We start from the raw sequence: 20,832 nt of genomic DNA, 5'->3' as shown, positions 1-20,832 counted from the left end.
CCCTCTGTCAAGAGGAAAATGCTTTTCAGTATACACTGGTGAATCCCTCTCGTCAAGAGGAAGATGCTCTTCAGCATAATCTTTAGTGAATCCCTTTGTCAAGAGGAAGATGCTTTTCAGCATAGTCATTGGTGAATCCCTCTGTTAAGAGGAAGATGTTTTTGTATCAATTGGTTTACTGTTTATAAATATAAGTTTTATTTGCACGTTGTTGTTACACCGTAACCAGAATATTTGCGTGTTGTTGATACACCGTAAGCAGAACATAGTCTTGACGTCAAAACAGAGTGTTGTTGATACACGAGTTTCAGCATTGCTGAAACACCGTTGCTGATACACTGCAAACAACAACTGACGAAACTGCGTTGCTGAAACACCACTTTCAGCGTTGCTGTTACACCGTATTCCGCAAGCGATTTTTATTTCCGCTGTGTTAAAACAGAGTATTGTTCTGTTTTTCAGTTTTGTTTAGAATTATCAGAAATCACAACACCCGCCTCGAGACCTCGACCTTCATGATTAGGAAGACAGGTGAATAATTGATTCCGAGCTTCTTCTAGGGATCGTTGGCAGCTACTATTGGTAAGGGTGGGCCGACACTAAGCGAGGCCATATAAAGAGCCATCAATGGAGCCAGTCGCATAACCGTTATTTACAGAAGCGTTTTCTATGAGTTGCCTCGATAGGGCAGTGGCTCTTTGAGAAAAGGTCTATGGATCGCTGTCACTTGTGGACGCACATAAATGGCACTGCCCATAGTCCACATCCTGACCATAAAAACTAGTATTATCATACCTAAGGAAGCAACCGTCCAGATGAATCTGACCACCATTAGATTGGGGACAGTAATCCTTTATTTGAGCCTCGGCTGCCGAGACGCATTCTGGGCACTCATTGGCGCTTAAGTACTTCCGACACACTGCAAGGCCATACACAGGATCCGTTTTGCCAAATTTGTTTTGCATTGAATCAGCGAAGCCGTACGAGGAGAGATTTGGGCGGAAAGATGCGAAAACAGGATTCTGATTTTCCTAAAAAGCTGTGACGTTAACAAACGTATAAATTTTTTCGTGGATGCACCTTTCGCCGGCCAGTGCAGACTGGGGATCGTCCGCTGCCAAGCTTACTGCAATGATCATGGCCACCAGAAACGATAAATAGGCTACTTCGGCCATCAGTTCTGGTAATAACCGTTGTCTGGAATGCGGATTGGAACCCAATGGCCGCATGTTTCTCAATAAATTTGGAAGGAGGGAGTTGGTGAGGAGAACCAACATCGATACACGTGACACAACATCTTTTTTCGCGCAAGTCATGTTCAAATAATTGTAGGACCCGTTGGGTTTTTCTGGCCAAAGTTGCCACCATACTGGGAGTCGGACATATCGGAGAACTTGCCTTAAGAAATCTACACACAACGGTGATGTATCGCCATTGCAATTATTGACGCACGTGTTGTGCTGTTTTGTATCCATGGACCAATTTTAGCACCAGTCTAGATTCATCGTACCTCTAGATTTATCAATCGAAAAGAGGGATCAAACTGCCGTGAGAGGTTTCCGTCTCCACAGATTTATATAAAAATCAATAATAGAATTGTCCTTTTAGGAATACGAATAAATCGTTGGGTCAAAATCAAGAGCGAAAGGTAACATATCCACGGGACCGCCCACAAATCTAGAAAATAACCAAATTGCCAACCAATCTTGACCGCCCACAAATCTTCATAGACTACAATAAATCTTCAAGAAAAAAAAAAAAAAAAAAAAATCTTCAGAAATTAGAATAAAATTTAATATTGTTTAAAAAAACAATTCTTTTTTTTGGGCCAGTGGCGGCTCTTTGGGCTTCAAAAACATGCGGCCATTGGGTTCCAATCCGCATTCCAGACAACGGTTATTATCAGAACTGATGGCCGAAGTAGCCTATTTACCGTTTCTGGTGGCCATGATCATTGCAGTAAGTTTGGCAGCAGACGATCCCCAGTCTGCACTGGCCAGCGAAAGGTGCAGCCACGAACAAATTTATACGTTTGTTAACGTCACAGCTTTTCAGGAAAATCAGAATGCTGTTTTCGCATCTTTCCGCCCAAATCTCTCCTCGTACGGCTTCGCTGATTCAATGCAAAACCAATTTGGCAAAACGGATCCTGTGTATGGCCTTGCAGTGTGTCGGAAGTACTTAAGCGCCAATGAGTGCTCAGAATGCGTCTCGGCAGCCGAGGCTCAAATAAAGGATTACTGTTCCCAATCTAATGGTGGTCAGATTCATCTGGACGGTTGCTTCCTTAGGTATGAGAATACTAGTTTTTACGGTCAGGATGTGGACTATGGGCAGTCCCATTTATGTGAGTCCACAAATGACAGCGATCCACAGACCTTTTCTCAGAGAGCCACTGCCCTATCGAGGCAACTCATAGAAAACGCTTCTGTAAATAACGGTTATGCAACTGGCTCCATTGATGGCTCCTTATATGGCCTCGCTCATTGTTGGCCCACCCTTACCAATAGTAGCTGCCAACGATGCCTAGCAGAAGCTCAGAATCAATTACTCACCTGTCTTCCAAATCGTGAAAGTCGAGGTCTCCAGGCGGGCTGTTTTATGCGCTACTCAACTTACTCGTTTTTCACAGGCAACCAAATTTACCGTATGAGTTTTATATATTTGCTGCAACTATTTTTTGTTTGATTCTGATATAACATGTATGTTGATTGTTTTTTCTTTACTTTTAAACGCAGAACCGTTGTCCGGGAAATCGTCATCGAAAGTAGTGCCTATATTGTTAGGAAGCATTGGCGGAACAGCTCTGGTTGCGGTGATGTGTTCGATACTCTTCTATCGACGTATCAGACATGGAAGGAACAATGACAGAACAGGTGATTATACATCCTTGAATTATAGTTGTTTCCTGCTAAATTCTTCCGAGTTATTAAACCTGGTCGTAATCGACGGTTATGATAAAATTGTTTTTATAATGGTCTGTGCAGATGTGAATTTAGCCACGAGGGAAAATTTCGAGCAATTTCTCTTCGATTACGAGGTTATGAGAGAAGCGACTGGGAATTTTAACAGAAACAATATGGTCGGCAAAGGAGGATTCGGTGAGGTTTATAAGGTATAATACCAAATGTGGATTTGATGGTTTTGTCCAAATGTAAACGATTTTTTCAAACTAATTCTAATGATTTAATTAAGCAGGGAACTCTTCCGGATGGCAGGGATGTCGCGGTTAAGAAACTATATGGAAGGCAGACTGCTCAAGCTGCGGTGGAGTTTCTGACAGAAGTGAAGCTCCTCACTAGCGTCCGTCACCGTAATCTTGTTCGTTTACTCGGATGTTGCACGCGTGGGCATGACCGGTTGCTGGTATTCGAGTTCATGTCAAATAACAGTCTTGACAAGCATTTGTTCGGTAGGTTGCTGTCATCAATCTTGTGTGTTTTTCAGCGATTCAAGTTGTTTTAAAGAATTAGGTGTATTGATTCAATTATTTGTGTGGAGTCGAAGTTTTCAAACACTTTCATTGGAGATCCACAGGAGAGATGCGAAATGTTTTGAGTTGGGAAAATCGTTTAAAGATTATTGTGGGCACAGCACGAGGACTCGCATATCTACACGAGGATTCCAATATGAGAATTATACACAGAGATATCAAATGCGGCAATATACTTCTAGATGACAGATTTCATCCTAAAATAGCAGATTTCGGAATGGCTCGATTCTTTACAGAAGGTGATACCAGTGTTTCTAAAAAATTGGCTGGAACAATGTAAGATGTTCAATTCACTTATTGCTTATTTACGTCGCAAGTTGTGCAATTCCGTTATTACCAAGTCTTATTCTTTTTAACGGTCAAATCCAGGCATTTAGTTGTAACTTTCACAAATTTGTTATGAGGCAGAGGCTACATTGCGCCTGAGTATGCATCCCACGGACAATTAACGGAAAAAGCTGACGTTTATAGCTACGGCATTGTGGTTCTTGAGATCATCAGTGGGAGAAAGGCTGTGGATGCAAGATTGGATGCCACTAAGCAGATTCTTTTGCAGTGGGTGTGTCTCTAGTTTATTAGATAAGCTTCGTTCCATGATTATGATAAGAAATTAATTTGCAATCGGATTTCAAAACCATGTATTGATCATTTTTCCGATGATGCAGGCTTCGAATCAATTCCAACATGATCAAGTTTTGGATATTGTTGACTTGTCATTAGAGGGGCACTACCCAATACAGCAGGCACTTCGACTAATTAAACTTGCGCTTCTCTGCACTCAAGACCAATGGTTGCTGCGGCCCGCAATGTCAAAGGTTTTGTGGATGTTAACCAACAATTCAGAGATTACCGATCAGCCAACACAACCGGATTTCTTCACTAACACAGCGAGCTCATCCTGTACGTCTCACGGATCTGTCACTGTGTCCTTGTTACCTCGTTAGTCTAACTAACTAGCGAAAGCTTTGACTTCCAGAAGACGCAAATGCCCTACACCTTGTACGTCTCACGGATCTGTCACTGTGTCCTTGTTTCCTCGTTAGTCTAACTAACTAGCGTAAGCTTTGACTTCTAGAACACGCAAATGCCCTACTTACTTCTTGAACACGCAAATGCCCTCCTTTTAGTGAGAAGAGGGAGGATGATATAAATTGTATGCCTTTCTAATTATAGATGAGAATGTTTGGTTTGAAGCTGGATATTATCTTCCTGTGTCTTAAATATGGAAAGGGTCAATATAGGCGAAGTTAAACATGTTTACAAATTTTAAATTGTGCACGACTTTTAAATTGTGAAAAACATATTTTAGAAGGTTTTTAAATAGTGAAACTGGTAGTTTTAAATGGTCAAAAACGTATTTTAGAAGTGTTTTTTTTTTTTTTTCTAACATTATTATCAGTGTACTGGATATTACAATGTTTTTTTTTTTTTTTTTTTTTTTTTTTTTTTTTGTCAAAACTGAGTTTGCGTTTGACCAAAAAAATTGCAAAAAAATCTGCAGTATAACATTACACATTGAAATATATGATTTTTAAAAAGAATTTAATTTATTTATATTCAATTTGATTGGCTATCAAATTGAACATGTTATTGCCCTTTGTCTTTATTAATGTGCCCAATACCTTTATTGATTAACGAAAATTACATAGATCACATTAAGGTGTAGGATGGGCATTTATGATACAATTTGTTTTGGGAAGGTGACACAATTATTGCTAATGAATATAATCATTTTATATACCTATTTATAAAATTTCTAATGATTAATATAATCTAATAAAAAATATATTATTTAAAATTACTTATATAATTTAAAATGATTATTTAAAATCACATGTGTAATTTAAAAAGATTTATTAATGGTATGTGACAGATATATATTTATTTTTACATTATATTTTTAAGGGGTAGAGGTCACTTACTTTTTCTTGCAAACTTAACCATATATGATATATTTTACACTATTAATGAATGAACGATATTCAAAATAATAAGATGTTTGTAATAATAATAAATATAAAATTTCCCATATTCACAAACTAAAGTAGAATAGAAATTTATGATGGGACCTCTATACCCAGGTGTAATAATAAGGATTTCATAAGACCATATCCACAAACTATAAAAAACCAAATGTAAACTATTTCTAATTATTTCTATGTTGCAATACAAATAATGGGAATTTACAAAATCTAATAATGCATTTAATTACAATTTAAAATAAATGTGATTATAACATTTTAAAATTTTAAATATTTGTATTTTTATTGTTTTCTACTTTAATTTAGCTATATTTAAACTAGCTACTATGTAGCCCTTGTTTTGATTACCAATTTAGCTCCATGTGAGACAAGTTTTAATTTTTTTGAAAAATATTAGTAATACCAATTAGCACCTTATTTTAATCTGACATTGCCACCTCACCACTTTCCATTTGAGCTAGGGTTTGTCACAATGTCACTGATTCAGAATTCCTCCCTGTTCATTCAAAGCATGTCCTTTAGTTTTACACAATTTTCTACTATTATATATTTTTCTTGAGTGTCAAGCACTTAATATGATCCCTTCCTTGAACTACCATTGTTATGTAAGTGTGTTTATTGCAGAATTGTAGAAAGGGAGAGTGATGATATATACATGATTTTAATAGAAAGCTAAAGCGACATCGATGTACTATGTGTGTATTATGGTCAATATACATTGAGTATATCCCATAACTTGTGGAAACAAACCAAGCTAGTTTAGTAGTACATTAATCACTGAAGCATGGCAACAAGCATAATGGTAGTTGCTCTCGATGGCCTCGTTTTTCTATTGCTTTGTGGCTTGTCGTCTTTCTTAGGTATCTGTGTATATATTCTTCACCTTGATTTTGAGACATCTTTGAGTAAAAATCACATTGCAGATTTTTTTTTTCAATACGTTTCGAACCATCCAGTCTGATTCATATTATTTAGCTTGTTTTCTCACTGTATAAGTATAAGAAAGCAATGAGATTGGTATATGGTTACAAATTTATTATGCATTTATTGATAGAACTTACTTATAGGGGTTCAGATGTTTTCATAGTTTAGTAATATACATTTTTATGTTGGGGTTGTTAAACAATGTTGATGACAACACGTTGCGGGTGGCACTAGACAATGCTTCTAGCCTATTACATTGCAATATAACAATGTGAAGTATGCTTTCACCCCAATAATGTGCATGCCCATACTTCCTATTCCTTCAACAAGTATTACGTTAAAAATAGGATGTTCCACTTGTGACTTTTGCGGGGGTGAAACTACTACTACCCTTAATCCAAGTGAGATTTAAGTATATTTAAGCATATTACTCTTAAGAATATGTTTATTACTATAAAAATATGTTTTCTATTAGTAATAGTAATGGATTTGCTGTTGGTTAAATTATTTTAACGTGAATGCAACTTTTGTTTTAAAAGACCTTGAATGAATACCCAAGTGAACTATAAATGGGAAGATACCTAGTTGCTCGATCGCTCACATCTATTTGAATAATTCCATAATCAAATCTCATGAAAGCTAGAAGAATGAAGTACGCCTGCTAACTATTTGACAAAATATGTGAACATGGTGTGTTTTCATGGACTCCACTGATCACTGGTTATGCACACACTAGGTTACTTTTGTAATGAATAGGCTTCGAAGATACATGCCAACTATTTGATGAAATAATAAAATGGATTGTGTAGGACTAGAATGTGAAAATTGAAAGTTATTGTTAATATGAACAAGAGCAGGGGGTAGTAGGAGTTTTGGTGCAAATGTTGAAGGGTAATGATCTCTTTGGCATAGAGCTTGGTGAAATAATAATTGTTGATGTTGATCCTACTAAATGGAATCCATCTCATCCTCATAAGATGAAATTGTAGATCCCTAAATGAACACTATCATGTATGTTTGAAGATATTACACTTCTAGATATTATTAAGGAAACATATTGTCACCATGATCTATTTCCTGCCTCACTTCGAGACCTTGAAGTAGGATATGATGCACGCCTTAATAAACATGATTATGTGGTATCTATTTCTTTGATTAGTGAAAGAAGGGATAGAGGGGTTAGGATAAAGGAATGTTCAAACTTGTGTTTTTCAAATGCCATAACAAGACTCAAATCCACATCAACAAGAGACTCTCTTCCTAGACTATTATTTAAGGAATCTAAGGGCTTCAAAACTAAGTCTGAATGAAGATAAACCCCTCCATATCTCTAAAGAGATGCAGCTGCAAAATTTCAGGGTAATGAATATAATAAAGATGAACCTTCCTCCAAGTTTGACGACAAGGGTTTACAATTATCATAAGTCTCTCATATAATTATGGTTGGTTCACTAGTAGTAGAATGAGATGTTCACTGCCCATTATTTTTAATAGTCTGACTGGTTAGTCAGGAATCAATGATGTTATTACCACATAAAGTTCAATTCGCTAAATTCCTAGAGACTAAATAGTGAGGCTATTATGGTGACTTTGGTTGGTTTGTTAACAGGTGGTGGTGGTATTTCCTTGCCATGTTGAATTTACCATAAAGTGAAATGAAAATGTTGGTATGCTCATTTATGACCACTCTGAGCTTTGACTTGTTTTCCAACATGCAATGGTGGTATATTTTCTCACCAAGTTTAGTTTTACTAGGTGGTGAAATGATGATGTTGTTATAGTCATTTAGGACCATTTAAATTTTGACTCATTTTCACCAAGTGGTGGTTTTATTTACCAAGTTTAATTTTCTAAATAGTGAAATAGTGAGGATGTTATGGTTATTTTAAGACAATGGGGAGTTCAAGTGGTTACCAAACAACTTGTGGTGGTAGTGGTATTTCCTCACCAAGTTCAGTTTCCTAGATAGTAAAGCAGTGGATCTGAAAGTGGTTGTCATAAAAAAATGTTAAGCTACAATTCACTTTCTATTAAGAGCTTGGTGCTCGAGGGCCATTAGAATGGAAACAATCCTTGTGATTCAAAATGTGGTCATTTATATATGAAGGCTATCCATTGGACCTATCATAAGCTAATATTGGAAGTTTGTACTTCCATTCGCTTGGTGCTTCTCCCTAAATATATTCACTCGCCTTCCAATGATCAGAAGTAGGGATTGATGAAAGATTTTGAAGGAATGTTTGGGTTTCCAAAGGTTGTTGGGACCTTGTACACTACTCATATTTCTATTATATCTCCCAAGGCTAATATAGCTTCTTATTTCAATAAAGGGCATGCTCATAGAAACAAAGAAAATCCTACTCAATTACATTGTAGGGAGTTGTAGATAACATGGGCTCCTTCACTAATATCTATATAGGATTATTGGGCTCTATGTCAGATGACTTAGTCCTAGAGAATTATGATATTTTCAAGTTGGGAATGGACAATATCTTTAATGGGGATTGGATTGTGAGTAGCTTCACTTATCCACTCTTGGATTGGCTTCTAGTTCCATATGCTTAATGAAATCTAACTTGGAATCAACATGCTTTCAATGATAAGATAAGAGATATCTAGAATATTACAAATGATGCATCAATTTGATTGAAAGGGAGGTGGCATTGTCTAGAAAAGTGCCCTGAGGTGAAGTTGCTTAACTTACAAACTGTTCTTGGAGCATGTTGTGTTCTGCAAAATATTTTTGAGCATCTAAATGAGGATTTTGATCCAGAGTTGGCATTTGAATTGGTAGATAATGAGATGTGTCTATAAATTTGTGTGCAATTGGAGAGTTCTATGCAGGAAAGGGACAAAATTGCTCACAATTTTTTGCATCATGCTCATGTTGGCACAAGTTTTCTCTAGACATATTTCCAAAGCCCTTTTCTTCTTGTTATATTTATTGGATTATATTCTAAAAAATATCATCTTCCATTCATTCTTGTGAGATAGAAGCATCCCAAAAATATATGGGGCGAATATAGGGTCACATGTAGTCCAGGAAAATGTTGCCCACAATTTGTTGTACCATGCTCATGCTAGCACCAGTTCTCTTTAGACATGATTTCAAAGCCCTTTTTTTTTCATTTTTTTGTTATTTTATTCCTTCTTGATTCCATGTCGATATCGTTACATGCTCTTGAGTCCTCCCTCTTCTCCCAAAGTTAGAAGCATCCCATTAAGAGATGGGATGAAAGTAGGGCCACCTTCAATTGAGCTAGCAAAGCTCAGGGCTCAAACATAAATTCATGCTTCTTTTCACCAAGGTTACATGTTCAACTAATACAAAAAACATCTATAATCATCCCAATCAAAGATGGGATGAAAATTATTGTCAAATTTGAAGGAAATTCTATTTGAAAAATAAACTAGCTAGATATGTTATGGAGCCATATAAGAGTGAGTTTATTATGATTTTATTCAATGTTTCTTTAATACACACTAGTTTATATATATATATATATATATATATATATATATATATATATAGAGAGAGAGAGAGAGATAGAGAGAGAGAGAGAGAGAGAGAGAGAGAGTTGTTTATATATGTGTACAATAATATATATCTATATTGATTTTGCTAAATTTTAGTGATAAATAGAAGGAAGGATTTGATCAAGGCATGTTTTCACCTTATTAATGCTTATACATATTTTATTTCCGATAATATAATAATGGAGGAAAAAATAATATAATCCTATAACATGATGTTAACAGATCCACAATGTCCATTTTTTATAACTTTATTCATTTAATTTTCAAAAGGTTAAAATACTATGCATTCAAACATGTTAATATTACTATATATCTTGTGATTCAAAGAAATGTTAAAATATATATTGTCAAATGTATACTTTATATTTAGATCCGATAGTATATATTAGATATGTAAATCATACCATAAACTATGTTAATTAATCTACTTTTGAGTTCTTATTGAAATCATATAATAGTTTTACTTTGTTTGTCATCTTATATGCCCCATAAGACCTCCTTACTCATATCTCATATATACAAATACTATCGCATGTCTCGGTCAAGGGAATTTGATTTTAGGTTAATGGATATTTTATTGTGAGTGTTCCATGCAATTTCAAACTAGGATTCAGGATTCAATAAGTCATTTGTGTTTTGTTGTTGAAGTGAAATTTTTTTATCAATGCTTTATTGGTGAAGGGTTAATTTATTATGAAAATATCATCAATGAAGGGTAAAGTTTTTAACATCACCTTCCTTGACAAGAACCTTGAAAACGAAAAATGTAAAAAAAGGTGTCTGAAAGGTAAAGAGGAATTTAAATTCCAACCTTGATTGAATTGATTGTTATGTCACAAGGCATTGTACCTTTCTCTAAATTTTCTATTAATTAATGCTTTCATTCATCTAGTTTTTCTCCATCTCCATGTGGAGGACAATTCTTTCATTTGGCTAATTTTCAAGTTCACAAAGAAATGGAGATAGTTGTAATCTATATCTCAAGTTTTCCGATATATTTTCGAGTTTATTTACTCCAGAATTTGGCAAGGATTTCTTGGAATCACAATTTTGAGTTGTAAACCCTCCACAATTTGAGTGCCACAAGGGTTTTCCAAGGTATTGAATCCATATATGTAGTTAAAACCCCATTTTAAACCAAAAACAATTAAGATTTGACCCAAAAAATATTGTCAAATTTTGACAAAAAAATCTAAACCGTAGCATTTTTAGACAACGTCACTCATCTCCTATATTATTGGTGAATAAATTTGAAGTGTAGTTAAATTCAAGATTTTTTCAATTTTCTCTAAACTTTTATCGTTATTTTTTTTACTTTATGACTTTATAAAAGTGGATTAGCTAATTTTAAAGAAAAACAAACTCCAACCTTTATTGAGTTTTTGCTAATTAACTAATTTTTAATACAAAATAAACATAAAAGTGTTTATTCTATAACAACATAATTTAATATAATTAAATTGATATTTATAATAAATCATAATATATTAGTAACTATATATTTGACTTGTGATCAAGGCAATGTCTCATAATTGGTTTAAAACACCCAGTGCATGAAATTTGAAATGTTGTAAAAAAATTTTGCATGTTTCCCATATCTAGCTATCTATCCCTTGGTTCATAGAATTTCTTAATGTCATAATATATCTTCTAGTGCAATACAATATGTACTTTTGAAATAAAAGAAATATTAGCCTCTGTTTAGATGAATTACATGTTACTAAAGAGTTTTCTGTTCTCATACTAAAACTAAACCAATTTCACTGTATCCTAATTGGGTTGGAAACAATACTTTTACTTCTACAAAGGACATATTATTTACAACCATTTAAAGCCAAATTACCCTTTCATAATATTGTTTATTTAGAATATAATTCTTGTTTTCACTAGATAGCTCGTAGTTCCTTGTAAGTGCATAGTCGCAAAGCAACTAAATGTATGCCTCGGGTTACATTGACAACAAGAACTCAATTTTTTTTATGATGTTGAAGACATTATCAAGAAAAATTCCCTTCGATGTTAGGAAAAAAATCTTTCTCAATCATTTATTCCCAAACCACATTGTAGATGATGTGATTCAGGGTCATGCCCTTCTTCACATCTCATTCAAAAAGATCATTAGCATCGTGTGCTTTTCCCTTTTTGTATAATCATTTTATGTGTACATTTTATGCTGTGATTTTATCCCATTGAAATATTTTTTCAATTTCCTTGCACATCCTCATAGACAACTTAATTTCACCTTCCTCATAGAAAGTAGTTAATAAAGTATTGTAAGTCATGTAGATTGGAGTTGGACCAACTTCCAACATCTCATTCAAGAGCTTATTATTAGCCTTTGGGGTTATTCCTTTCTTGGCATAAGGCACTAATAAATATATTATGCATAATAACATCAAGTTTGAAAATTTTATTTTCCAGTTCATCAAGGATTTTCTTAGTCTCTTTCATCTTCCTATCTTGCAAAATCCATTCATGAGGGAATTGTATGTGGAGACATTGGCATGGATACCTTTATTAATCATACATTCCAACAACTGAAAAACCTATTACATTTCCTCATTTTTGTAGTATCTATCAATTATTGTGTTATATATAATAGAGTTGGGAACCAAATATTTTCTCTTGATTTGTTCTAAGGGTTATTCTCCTTTTATTGTTTTCCCATTTTTACAAAATCCATTAATGAGTGAATTAAAAGTAATAATTCTAGGTACCACACCTATTTTTGCATTTCACCATGTAGGTTAAAAGCCTCTTTGGTCTTATCCTCATTTCACAATCCACAAATTAGTGCATTATAAGTGACCACATTGGAGAAATTGTCATTTTCCTTCATTTTCTCTAGTGTCTTAAATGGAGTAGCCTTGTCTTCTTCCATATAGTAACCATCAATGAGATTGTTGTAGGTGACCTAGGTAGGAAATAATCCATTCACCAACATTTCGTTAAGAATCTATTTTCTTTTTTATATTTTTCCAATAATACTTTTATTGCAATGATCATGAATGAGTGTATTATATGTAATAACATTGGGGAGAAACCCAATGAATGCATTCCTATTAATAGATCAATAAGGTTATGCAATTTTCATTCCTTGCACAAGTAATTAATCAATATTATGAAAGAATTGACATTCAGAGTAATCCTCCTCGTGATCAATTCCAAATAGGCCTTTCTTACATCTTTTTCTGTCTCATTTTCACAAGGCATTTCCAAAACCGAGAATGGCATACTCCTTTTCGGATAACTCATAATAAGGAAGGGAACACATAAAAATGTACTTGATGGTTCTAAACAATGATTTTGTTTTTTCCCATGAGAACTAGTTGTGCAACATAAAAATGAAGGGAAATACCTCAATAATATTTTGTTGTTTCCATACAAAAATATTTGTAATTAGGTTAAGAAGAAGGTTCCTTGCTTATAAAAGGGGACCTGCCCCTCATAATAGAATGGTGGTATTCTTTTTAGGATCTTATTGTTTATCTCTTTGTTGTTTTGTTATGTCATGTATGATTAATAATTTTTAGATATAGATGTAGACCAATTGGTATCAGATGAAACAAACAGAGCATGCTAGTAATCAATATCAAAGAATAGATGTGAAGCCATCATCTATTGAAAGAATTTCTATTCATAAAATTATGACTTCGTAATTCTAGGCTCTTAGTTGTTCAACAGCCTTATTTGTATGCCTTCTTCAAGCCAATTGGAACCATATCATTACTAAGATATTGTTAGGGTCCCACCCTAACCCCCTTATTTATGTCATGGGATCACGTCATAGTCAAGAGTCAATAAAGCCCATATTAATATTTGTAAGTGGTTAACTCGCAATTAATGACGGGACCACAGTTAGTTGCAAATGGGCGGTAGTATTAGATAGATGGTATTAATAAAACCCACGATATTGGCCCGTGGTATTGCATGTATGAGTCATATATAAAGGATAGAGACTCCCTGCGAGGAGCATCGTGTCTTGTTTTGTAATCGAGCTCTGCTCTATTGGAGGTTGCCCCCTCGAAGAGGCCTGTGAACAATTCTCTCTGAATAATAAAATCATTGCTATTCTGTGTTCTGGGTATATTTTCTTCGCATATTCTGTGTTCTCGGTATCTTTTCTTCGCTTGGGTATTGCTTTGCAGGTTAAGAGCATAACAAGTGGTATCAGAGCACTTTTCAGGGCTCGGTGGGATCTCCAAATTTTAGCAAATTTTTTTTTGGCTAGAGACGTGTTCCGGCGTCTTTAAACCACGGGACCTGTCGTTAAGCGCATAAACCTGCGGATTTGGGGACGCATGCACGCAGGAAATACAAGAGGTGGTCACGTCTGTTGGACTCCCTTGTAACCCCTGTGGGTACCCCTTCGAGTAGTAGCGCATTAGACAGAACCGCGCACGGACTATCTTCCACGTACCCTCTGGGTATATAGGAAGCCCCCTAGCTCCCTTGAAACCTCGCCATAGATAAACCTTCGGCCGTCTTGTGGCTACAGTACACTGAGAACAGCACTCGGAGAGATTACTCGCCCGTACGATAGGGTAGTCGGGTTGTACGGCTAAGGGTACGGTCGATCCTCCTTAGTTAGAGCCCTGAAACATTGGGCCGAGTACTACTGTCAGACCCTTATGTATATTGCGATCTGTAGCACCTGACACTCCCCAAGACCATAGTTCCCTTTCTATCGGGGGATCACACATCATCTATTCCAGATCAGCAGCAGCAGTTGTTCCACCATTCAGATCTCTCAGATCCACCAGATCGGATATTCCAGATCAGCAGCAGCAGTTGTTCCACCATTCAGATCTCTCAGAGCCACCAGATCGGAGTAGTTGTGAAGGGTTCCTGTACTTGGATATAAGTTTCGCAGGACTTTTGGCGGCATTGACATTTTGAGGATTTGGCGACTGCAGTATTGATCAGGAAGGAGTAAAACTCCGTTAGGAGTTTTCCAAATTAAAAAAAAAAAAAAAAAAAAAAAAAAGAAGAAGAGATCTTCCGGGGCGCTTATTGGTGACCTAGCCCATCAGTATTAGGACGACGAGCTGAGCAAGGTGGTACCATTCAATTTCTTAGTAAAAAATTTTAGGCGGTCCCAATTTTTCATCAGGTTGGTGTATGGTAGAAACTCGCGCTCAAGCGATGGCCAATGACAGGATCGACCAAATTGAAAACCATGTGCACTCCCTCCAAACTGCGGTGCACAAGATCGAACTTGAGCTTCAAGGAATGAGTAACCACATAGAACTTGAGCTTAAAGGAATAAGTAACCAGTTACAAGAGGCATTCCCAAAGGGCAAGAAGCCAGCCCACGAGGAGGCGTATAATGGCCATGAATACCATGAGGGTGAGTCTAGCCACTCTCCTCACGTTTGGCACTCCCATCCACCACCTAGTCAGCGGCCTCCCAAGTTGGATATGCAGAAATTTGACAGTTCTCACACGTCCGCATGGCTAGCACAAATGGAGCAGTATTTCCAATTGAATCATATCACAGATGAGGGGACTAAGCTTATGGTGGGCACCATGTACTTGGACAATGAACGATGGCAATGGAAGGAATGGCATCAACGTTGCAATGGAAATTTTCAGAATTGGGCCCAATTTGCCAAAACTCTTCGTAGTCGCTTTGAACAAGAAGACTCTTTTTTGGGGCGTCTCACTAAGCTCTGACAGACGGGTACAGTGGAGGAATATATTACTGCTTTTGAAGCCTTAGCCTTCCGCACTAAGGGTCTCACAGATGAGTTCTACATGGAATGCTTTATCAGCGGTCTTAAAGAAGCCATCAAAGCTCAGGTTCTACTCCACCACCCTCCCACATGGACAGAGGCTTGCCAGGTAGCCCGTAAGGTGGAACGTGCATTAACAGCCCAATCCAGCCGCCCCAACTTCCCCGCTAAAGGTCGTCCCTCACAGGCTCCCAATATGACTCAGACACTTAAGATTCAAAAGGTGTCACCTGCGGAAATGGCCGAAAGAAGGAAGCAAGGACTATGTTACTACTGTGATGAAAACTATTCCCCAGGTCATAAATGCAAAGAGCACAAGTTTTTTAAAATAGATGCCACTGACTACAGCTCCACCGAGGAAGATCCACCACTTGAGGAACCGGAGGCGATCGAAGAAGATAACGAACAGGAGATTGTATCTGATGAACCAATTATTTCGCTAAATGCATTGGCAGGAATTTCTTCCCCTCAAACTCTCAAAATTAGGGGTTTTCTTAAACATCGCCCAGTAGTAGTCTTGATTGATAGTGGAAGTACCCATAATTTCATCCACCAAAAGATCGCTGAAGCAGCACATTGTTTCGTCCAGGCAGTTTCTAACTTCCAAGTCCAGATTGCAGATGGGGGCACAATGAAATGTGAAGGTCGCTGTGAAAATGTCAAAATTCAAATGGGGGATTATCAATTGAAAACCCACATGTTTGCAATACACATGGGGGGTTGCGACATTGTCCTCGGCGAGGAATTGCTCCGCACTCTTGGGCCAATCACAATGGATTTCCAGGAGTTATATATGAGTTTTAAGCAGAACAACTCCACACATACCCTCCGTGGACTACAGGCGGGAGCCCCCTCTATCATCAGCTCGCATAGGATGGAAAAATTGTTAAAAAAGGGCCATCATGGAGTGGTAGCTCAATTTAATGCCATCCAGGTAGTAGACACCATGTCTCAGCCAATTCATCCTGAGATGCAACAGATTTTAAATAAACATCGGACGGTCTTTGACAAGCCTCATGAGCTTCCACCCTCGTGAGGGGAACATGATCATAGCATCACATTGGTTCCAGGGGCCCAACCCCCAAATGTGCGGCCATACAGATATCCGTTCACCCAAAAGAATGAAATAGAAAAAATCATCAAGGAATTGTTGGAAGCATGTGTCATTCGTCCCAGCATTAGTCCTTATTCATCTCCAGTGGTCATGGTCCTCAAGAAAGATGGGGAGTGGCGGATGTGTCCAGACTTCAGGGCCCTCAATAAGTTAATAGTCAAAGATAAATTTCCCATCCCAGTGGTTGACGATTTGCTGGACGAACTCAATGGGGCTCAATTCTTCACTAAGTTGGATCTTCGCTCAGGCTACCACCAAATTCGCATGAAGGAAGTCGACATTCCCAAGACAACTTTCAGAACTCATGAAGGCCATTATGAGTTCCTGGTCATGCCATTTGGTCTCTGTAATGCCCCCTCTACTTTTCAGAGCCTTATGAATCACCTCCTCAAACCATATCTCAGAAAATTTGTCCTTGTCTTCTTCGATGACATCCTCATCTATAGTGGCACTTGGGCGGCACATCTTCAGCATGTAGATCTACTCTTGCAACTGCTCCACACGCATAAATTATTTGTCAAGATGTCTAAGTGTTCGTTTGGCATGGAAGAAGTTGAGTATTTGGGCCACATTGTGGGGCGTGAAGGTGTCAAGGTGGACCCAAAAAAGATCCAGGCAATGCAAGAATGGCCTCAACCTAAGACCTTGAAAAGCTTGAGAGGATTTTTGGGTCTCACAGGCTATTATCATAAATTTGTCCGCAACTATGGCCGCATAACGAAGCTCCTAATGCAACTCCTAAAGAAAAATTCCTTCTTCTGGAACGAAGAAGCACAACAGGCATTTACAGCTCTCAAAACCGCCATGTGTTCCACTCCTGTCTTAGCACTACCGGACTTCACCAAATCATTTGTCATTGAATCTGATGCTTTGGGAATAGGTATTGGAGAGGTCTTAATGCAGGAAGGGAGACCATTAGACTTCACCAGCCAACAACTAAGTGGGAGGAATCTGGGCCAATCTACCTACGAGAAGGAAATGATGGCCATCTTACATGCAGTCGAGACCTGGTGACCTTACTTGTTGGGGCGACGTTTCCAAATCCGCACAGATCATCACAGTCTTAAATATTTTTTGGATCAACGCCTATCTTCCCCACAACAAAATAAATGGTTAGCCAAAATGCTGGGATAAGATTATGAGATCATTTACAAGAAAGGGAAAGACAACAGGGTAGCAGATGCATTGTCGCGCCAATTTGAGGAGGAAAGTACTCTGCTCGCAATTTCCCTCCCCATTCCAGACTGGATTGAAGAGGCTCGCAGGGAATGGTTTTCACATCCCGGGCTCTCCCAACTCATTTCTCAATTGCATGTAGATCCTAATTCCAGCAAGGGCTACTCGTGGCAGAATGATATTCTTCGCTACAAGGACAGAGTCGTAATATCACCAACATCCACCCTCAAAAGTCGCATTTTGGCAGAATTGCACTCATCTCCCATTGCAGGACATTCGGGCTTTCAGAAGACATATGCTCGCACCAGAAGATCATTTTTTTGGGCCGGCATGAAACAGGACATCCTTACATTTGTTGCAGAATGTGATGTCTGTCAACGCCACAAAGGGGAAACCATCAACACACCAGGCACATTACAACCATTGCCCATTCCGGCGTCAATTTGGACGGAGGTCTCCATGGATTTCATTACAGGTTTTCCAAAGTCTGGGAACAAGTCAGTCATCATGGTGGTTGTGGACCGACTGTCGAAGTATGCTCATTTCTGCACCCTACCCCAACCATTCACACCCACTTTGGTTGCTCAAACTTTCATGGATCAGATCTTCAAATTGCATGGCATGCCCACTTCTTTTGTGTCAGACCGCGACCCAATCTTCACCAGTAATTTTTGGCAGGAGCTCTTCATAATACAAGGCACTCAACTCAAACTCAGTACTTCATATCATCCGCAAACAGATGGTCAAACCGAAGCCGTCAAAAAATGTCTAGAAACCTACCTTAGGTGTTTCACTTCAGAAAAACAACACCTTTGGGTACAGTGGTTACCTCTGGCGGAATGGTGGTATAACACCAACTATCATGCCACCACCAAAATGAATCCCTATGAAGCAGTCTATGGACAACTTCCGCCTTCCCATACTTCTTATCTCACGGGGTGCTCCAAAGTACAAGCCGTGGATCAACTCCTACAACACCGCGCAACCATGCTTGCCCATCTGCGCGAGAATCTTCATCAAGCTCAGAACCGTATGAAGCAACAGGCTGACCAACATCGCTCAGAGCGCCAATTTCAAGAAGGGGATCAGGTCTTTTTGAGGCTGCAACCATATAAGCAAACATCACTCAAAGACAAGGGTTGTCAAAAGCTCTCTCCAAAATTCTATGGACCATACCAAGTACTTCAGCGCATTGGAGAAGTGGCTTACAAGTTGGCTTTGCCACCTACAGCAAAAATCCACCCAGTTTTCCATGTATCGTGCCTCAAGAAAGTGATTGGGAACAATTGCCGAGTTCAAACCAGTCTACCTGAATTGGACGAAGAAGGGTCAATCTGGCTTCAACCTGAACAGGTTCTAGACACACGAGACAAGCACCTGCGCGGCCGCATGATTAAGGAGGTCCTCGTCAAATGGAAAGACACCTCTCCGGAAGATGCAACTTGGGAACCAGCCACTATTCTTCAGCAGTTTCCGCAGCTTCAGCCTTGAGGACAAGGCTAGTCTTAAGGGGGAGGGCATGTTAGGGTCCCACCCTAACCCCCTTATTTATGTCATGCGATCACGTCATAGTCAAGAGTCAATAAAGCCCATATTAATATTTGTAAGTGGTTAACTCGCAATTAATGACGGGACCACAGTTAGTTGCAAATGGGCGGTAGTATTAGATAGATGGTATTAATAAAACCCACGATATTGGCCCGTGGTATTGCATGTATGAGTCATATATAAAGGATAGAGACACCCTGCGAGGAGCATCGTGTCTTGTTTTGTAATCGAGCTTTGCTCTATTGGAGGTTGCCCCCTCGAAGAGGCCTGTGAACAATTCTCTCTGAATAATAAAATCATTGCTATTCTGTGTTCTGGGTATATTTTCTTCGCATATTCTGTGTTCTCGGTATCTTTTCTTCGCTTGGGTATTGCTTTGCAGGTTAAGAGCATAACAGATATACATTTTGATCGATTTGAGTGAATGAAAATCATTCTTGCTTATAAAGAAACCACATCTAATCCCTCAATTGAGGCCTTTCTAATCCAATATTTAGCCATTGCTTTCCACAAGCTAATCACTCTACAACAATAGAGATGCCTTCCAAGGTACATGTACTTGGATACTTTCTTTCAATTGCCCAAATGTTCAAGCCAAATGAATGGAGAGGTTGTTGATTCTGGATTCACATTCTCTCCACCTATTTCAAAACATGTCCTTGAATGGAAAAGTACATGAAGCTTCAGATTTCCAGTCTCCAATTAGAAGGCATGGAGCAATCATTTGGGATACTAATTAGAGAATATATCGTTGGTCATTAAGCTTAGAGAGATAAAAAATACTAACCTTGGTTACATATATCTTGGGATGCATTTTGTTACTAATTAAGATCACGCTTCTGTCCCCCAACATATTTTCAGAATCTACTTAAAAAATGGTTGAAACTCCACCAACTTTCGAATCAGTCAATACAACCCCACATTGTTAGGTACTCTATAAGTTACACATTGAGCTACATATATCTAATTTAGAAGAGGCACTCATTTTGAAATTTATTTCCAGTTTTTTATTGGTTTTTTGTCGAGAAATTGAATTGTTTAATAATCCTTATGTTTTCACTCCCAGAGACAGTCTTGAATTGCTTACAAGACCAGTGCCTGGGCACATCTACATTTTGTGTGTCTCACATGATTCTCAGGAAAATGGATACATCACACACGCACACACACATATTAAAGGAAATGGGTTGGTTCGTTCATATAAAGGAGTAAGCCATGAGATTTTGGTACTTCTTCACATATATAACTCACTTAAATATGTGCATAAAATAGTGGAGGCCGACTAGTTCAAGGACCTAAAGTTTAATAAGCTTTGACAAAGCA

At 37.8% G+C, this 20,832-nt stretch overlaps 1 protein-coding gene across 4 annotated transcripts; it reads left to right on the top strand.

The window, feature by feature from the left end:
* The first annotated feature begins 1,837 nt into the window (after nt 1-1,837).
* Nucleotides 1,838-4,734, top strand: LOC149183096 (cysteine-rich receptor-like protein kinase 2). 4 transcript variants are annotated; one of them, XM_089418659.1, is made up of 7 exons: nt 1,838-2,647; nt 2,739-2,876; nt 2,988-3,115; nt 3,199-3,412; nt 3,508-3,769; nt 3,902-4,052; nt 4,159-4,734. In XM_089418659.1, exons 1-7 carry the CDS (start codon nt 1,858-1,860, stop codon nt 4,435-4,437), a joined length of 1,962 nt encoding a protein of 653 aa, XP_089274785.1. In that variant the 5' UTR covers nt 1,838-1,857; the 3' UTR covers nt 4,438-4,734. The 4 variants fall into 4 exon arrangements, with proteins under 4 accessions (XP_089274785.1, XP_089274786.1, XP_089274787.1 ...); XM_089418660.1 differs by having other exon boundaries at nt 1,838-2,632; nt 4,159-4,733; XM_089418661.1 differs by having other exon boundaries at nt 3,538-3,769; nt 4,159-4,730.
* Nucleotides 4,735-20,832: the final 16,098 nt, after the last annotated feature.

Source organism: Pinus tabuliformis, chromosome 3_2 (assembly GCF_031772625.1).
Source record: "Pinus tabuliformis cultivar Carrire ecotype Pingquan chromosome 3_2, CPIR1, whole genome shotgun sequence".
Classification (NCBI taxonomy): Eukaryota; Viridiplantae; Streptophyta; class Pinopsida; order Pinales; family Pinaceae; genus Pinus; species Pinus tabuliformis.
Note: the sequence above shows the minus strand (reverse complement) of the source record. Positions and strands in the feature narration are given on the sequence as shown.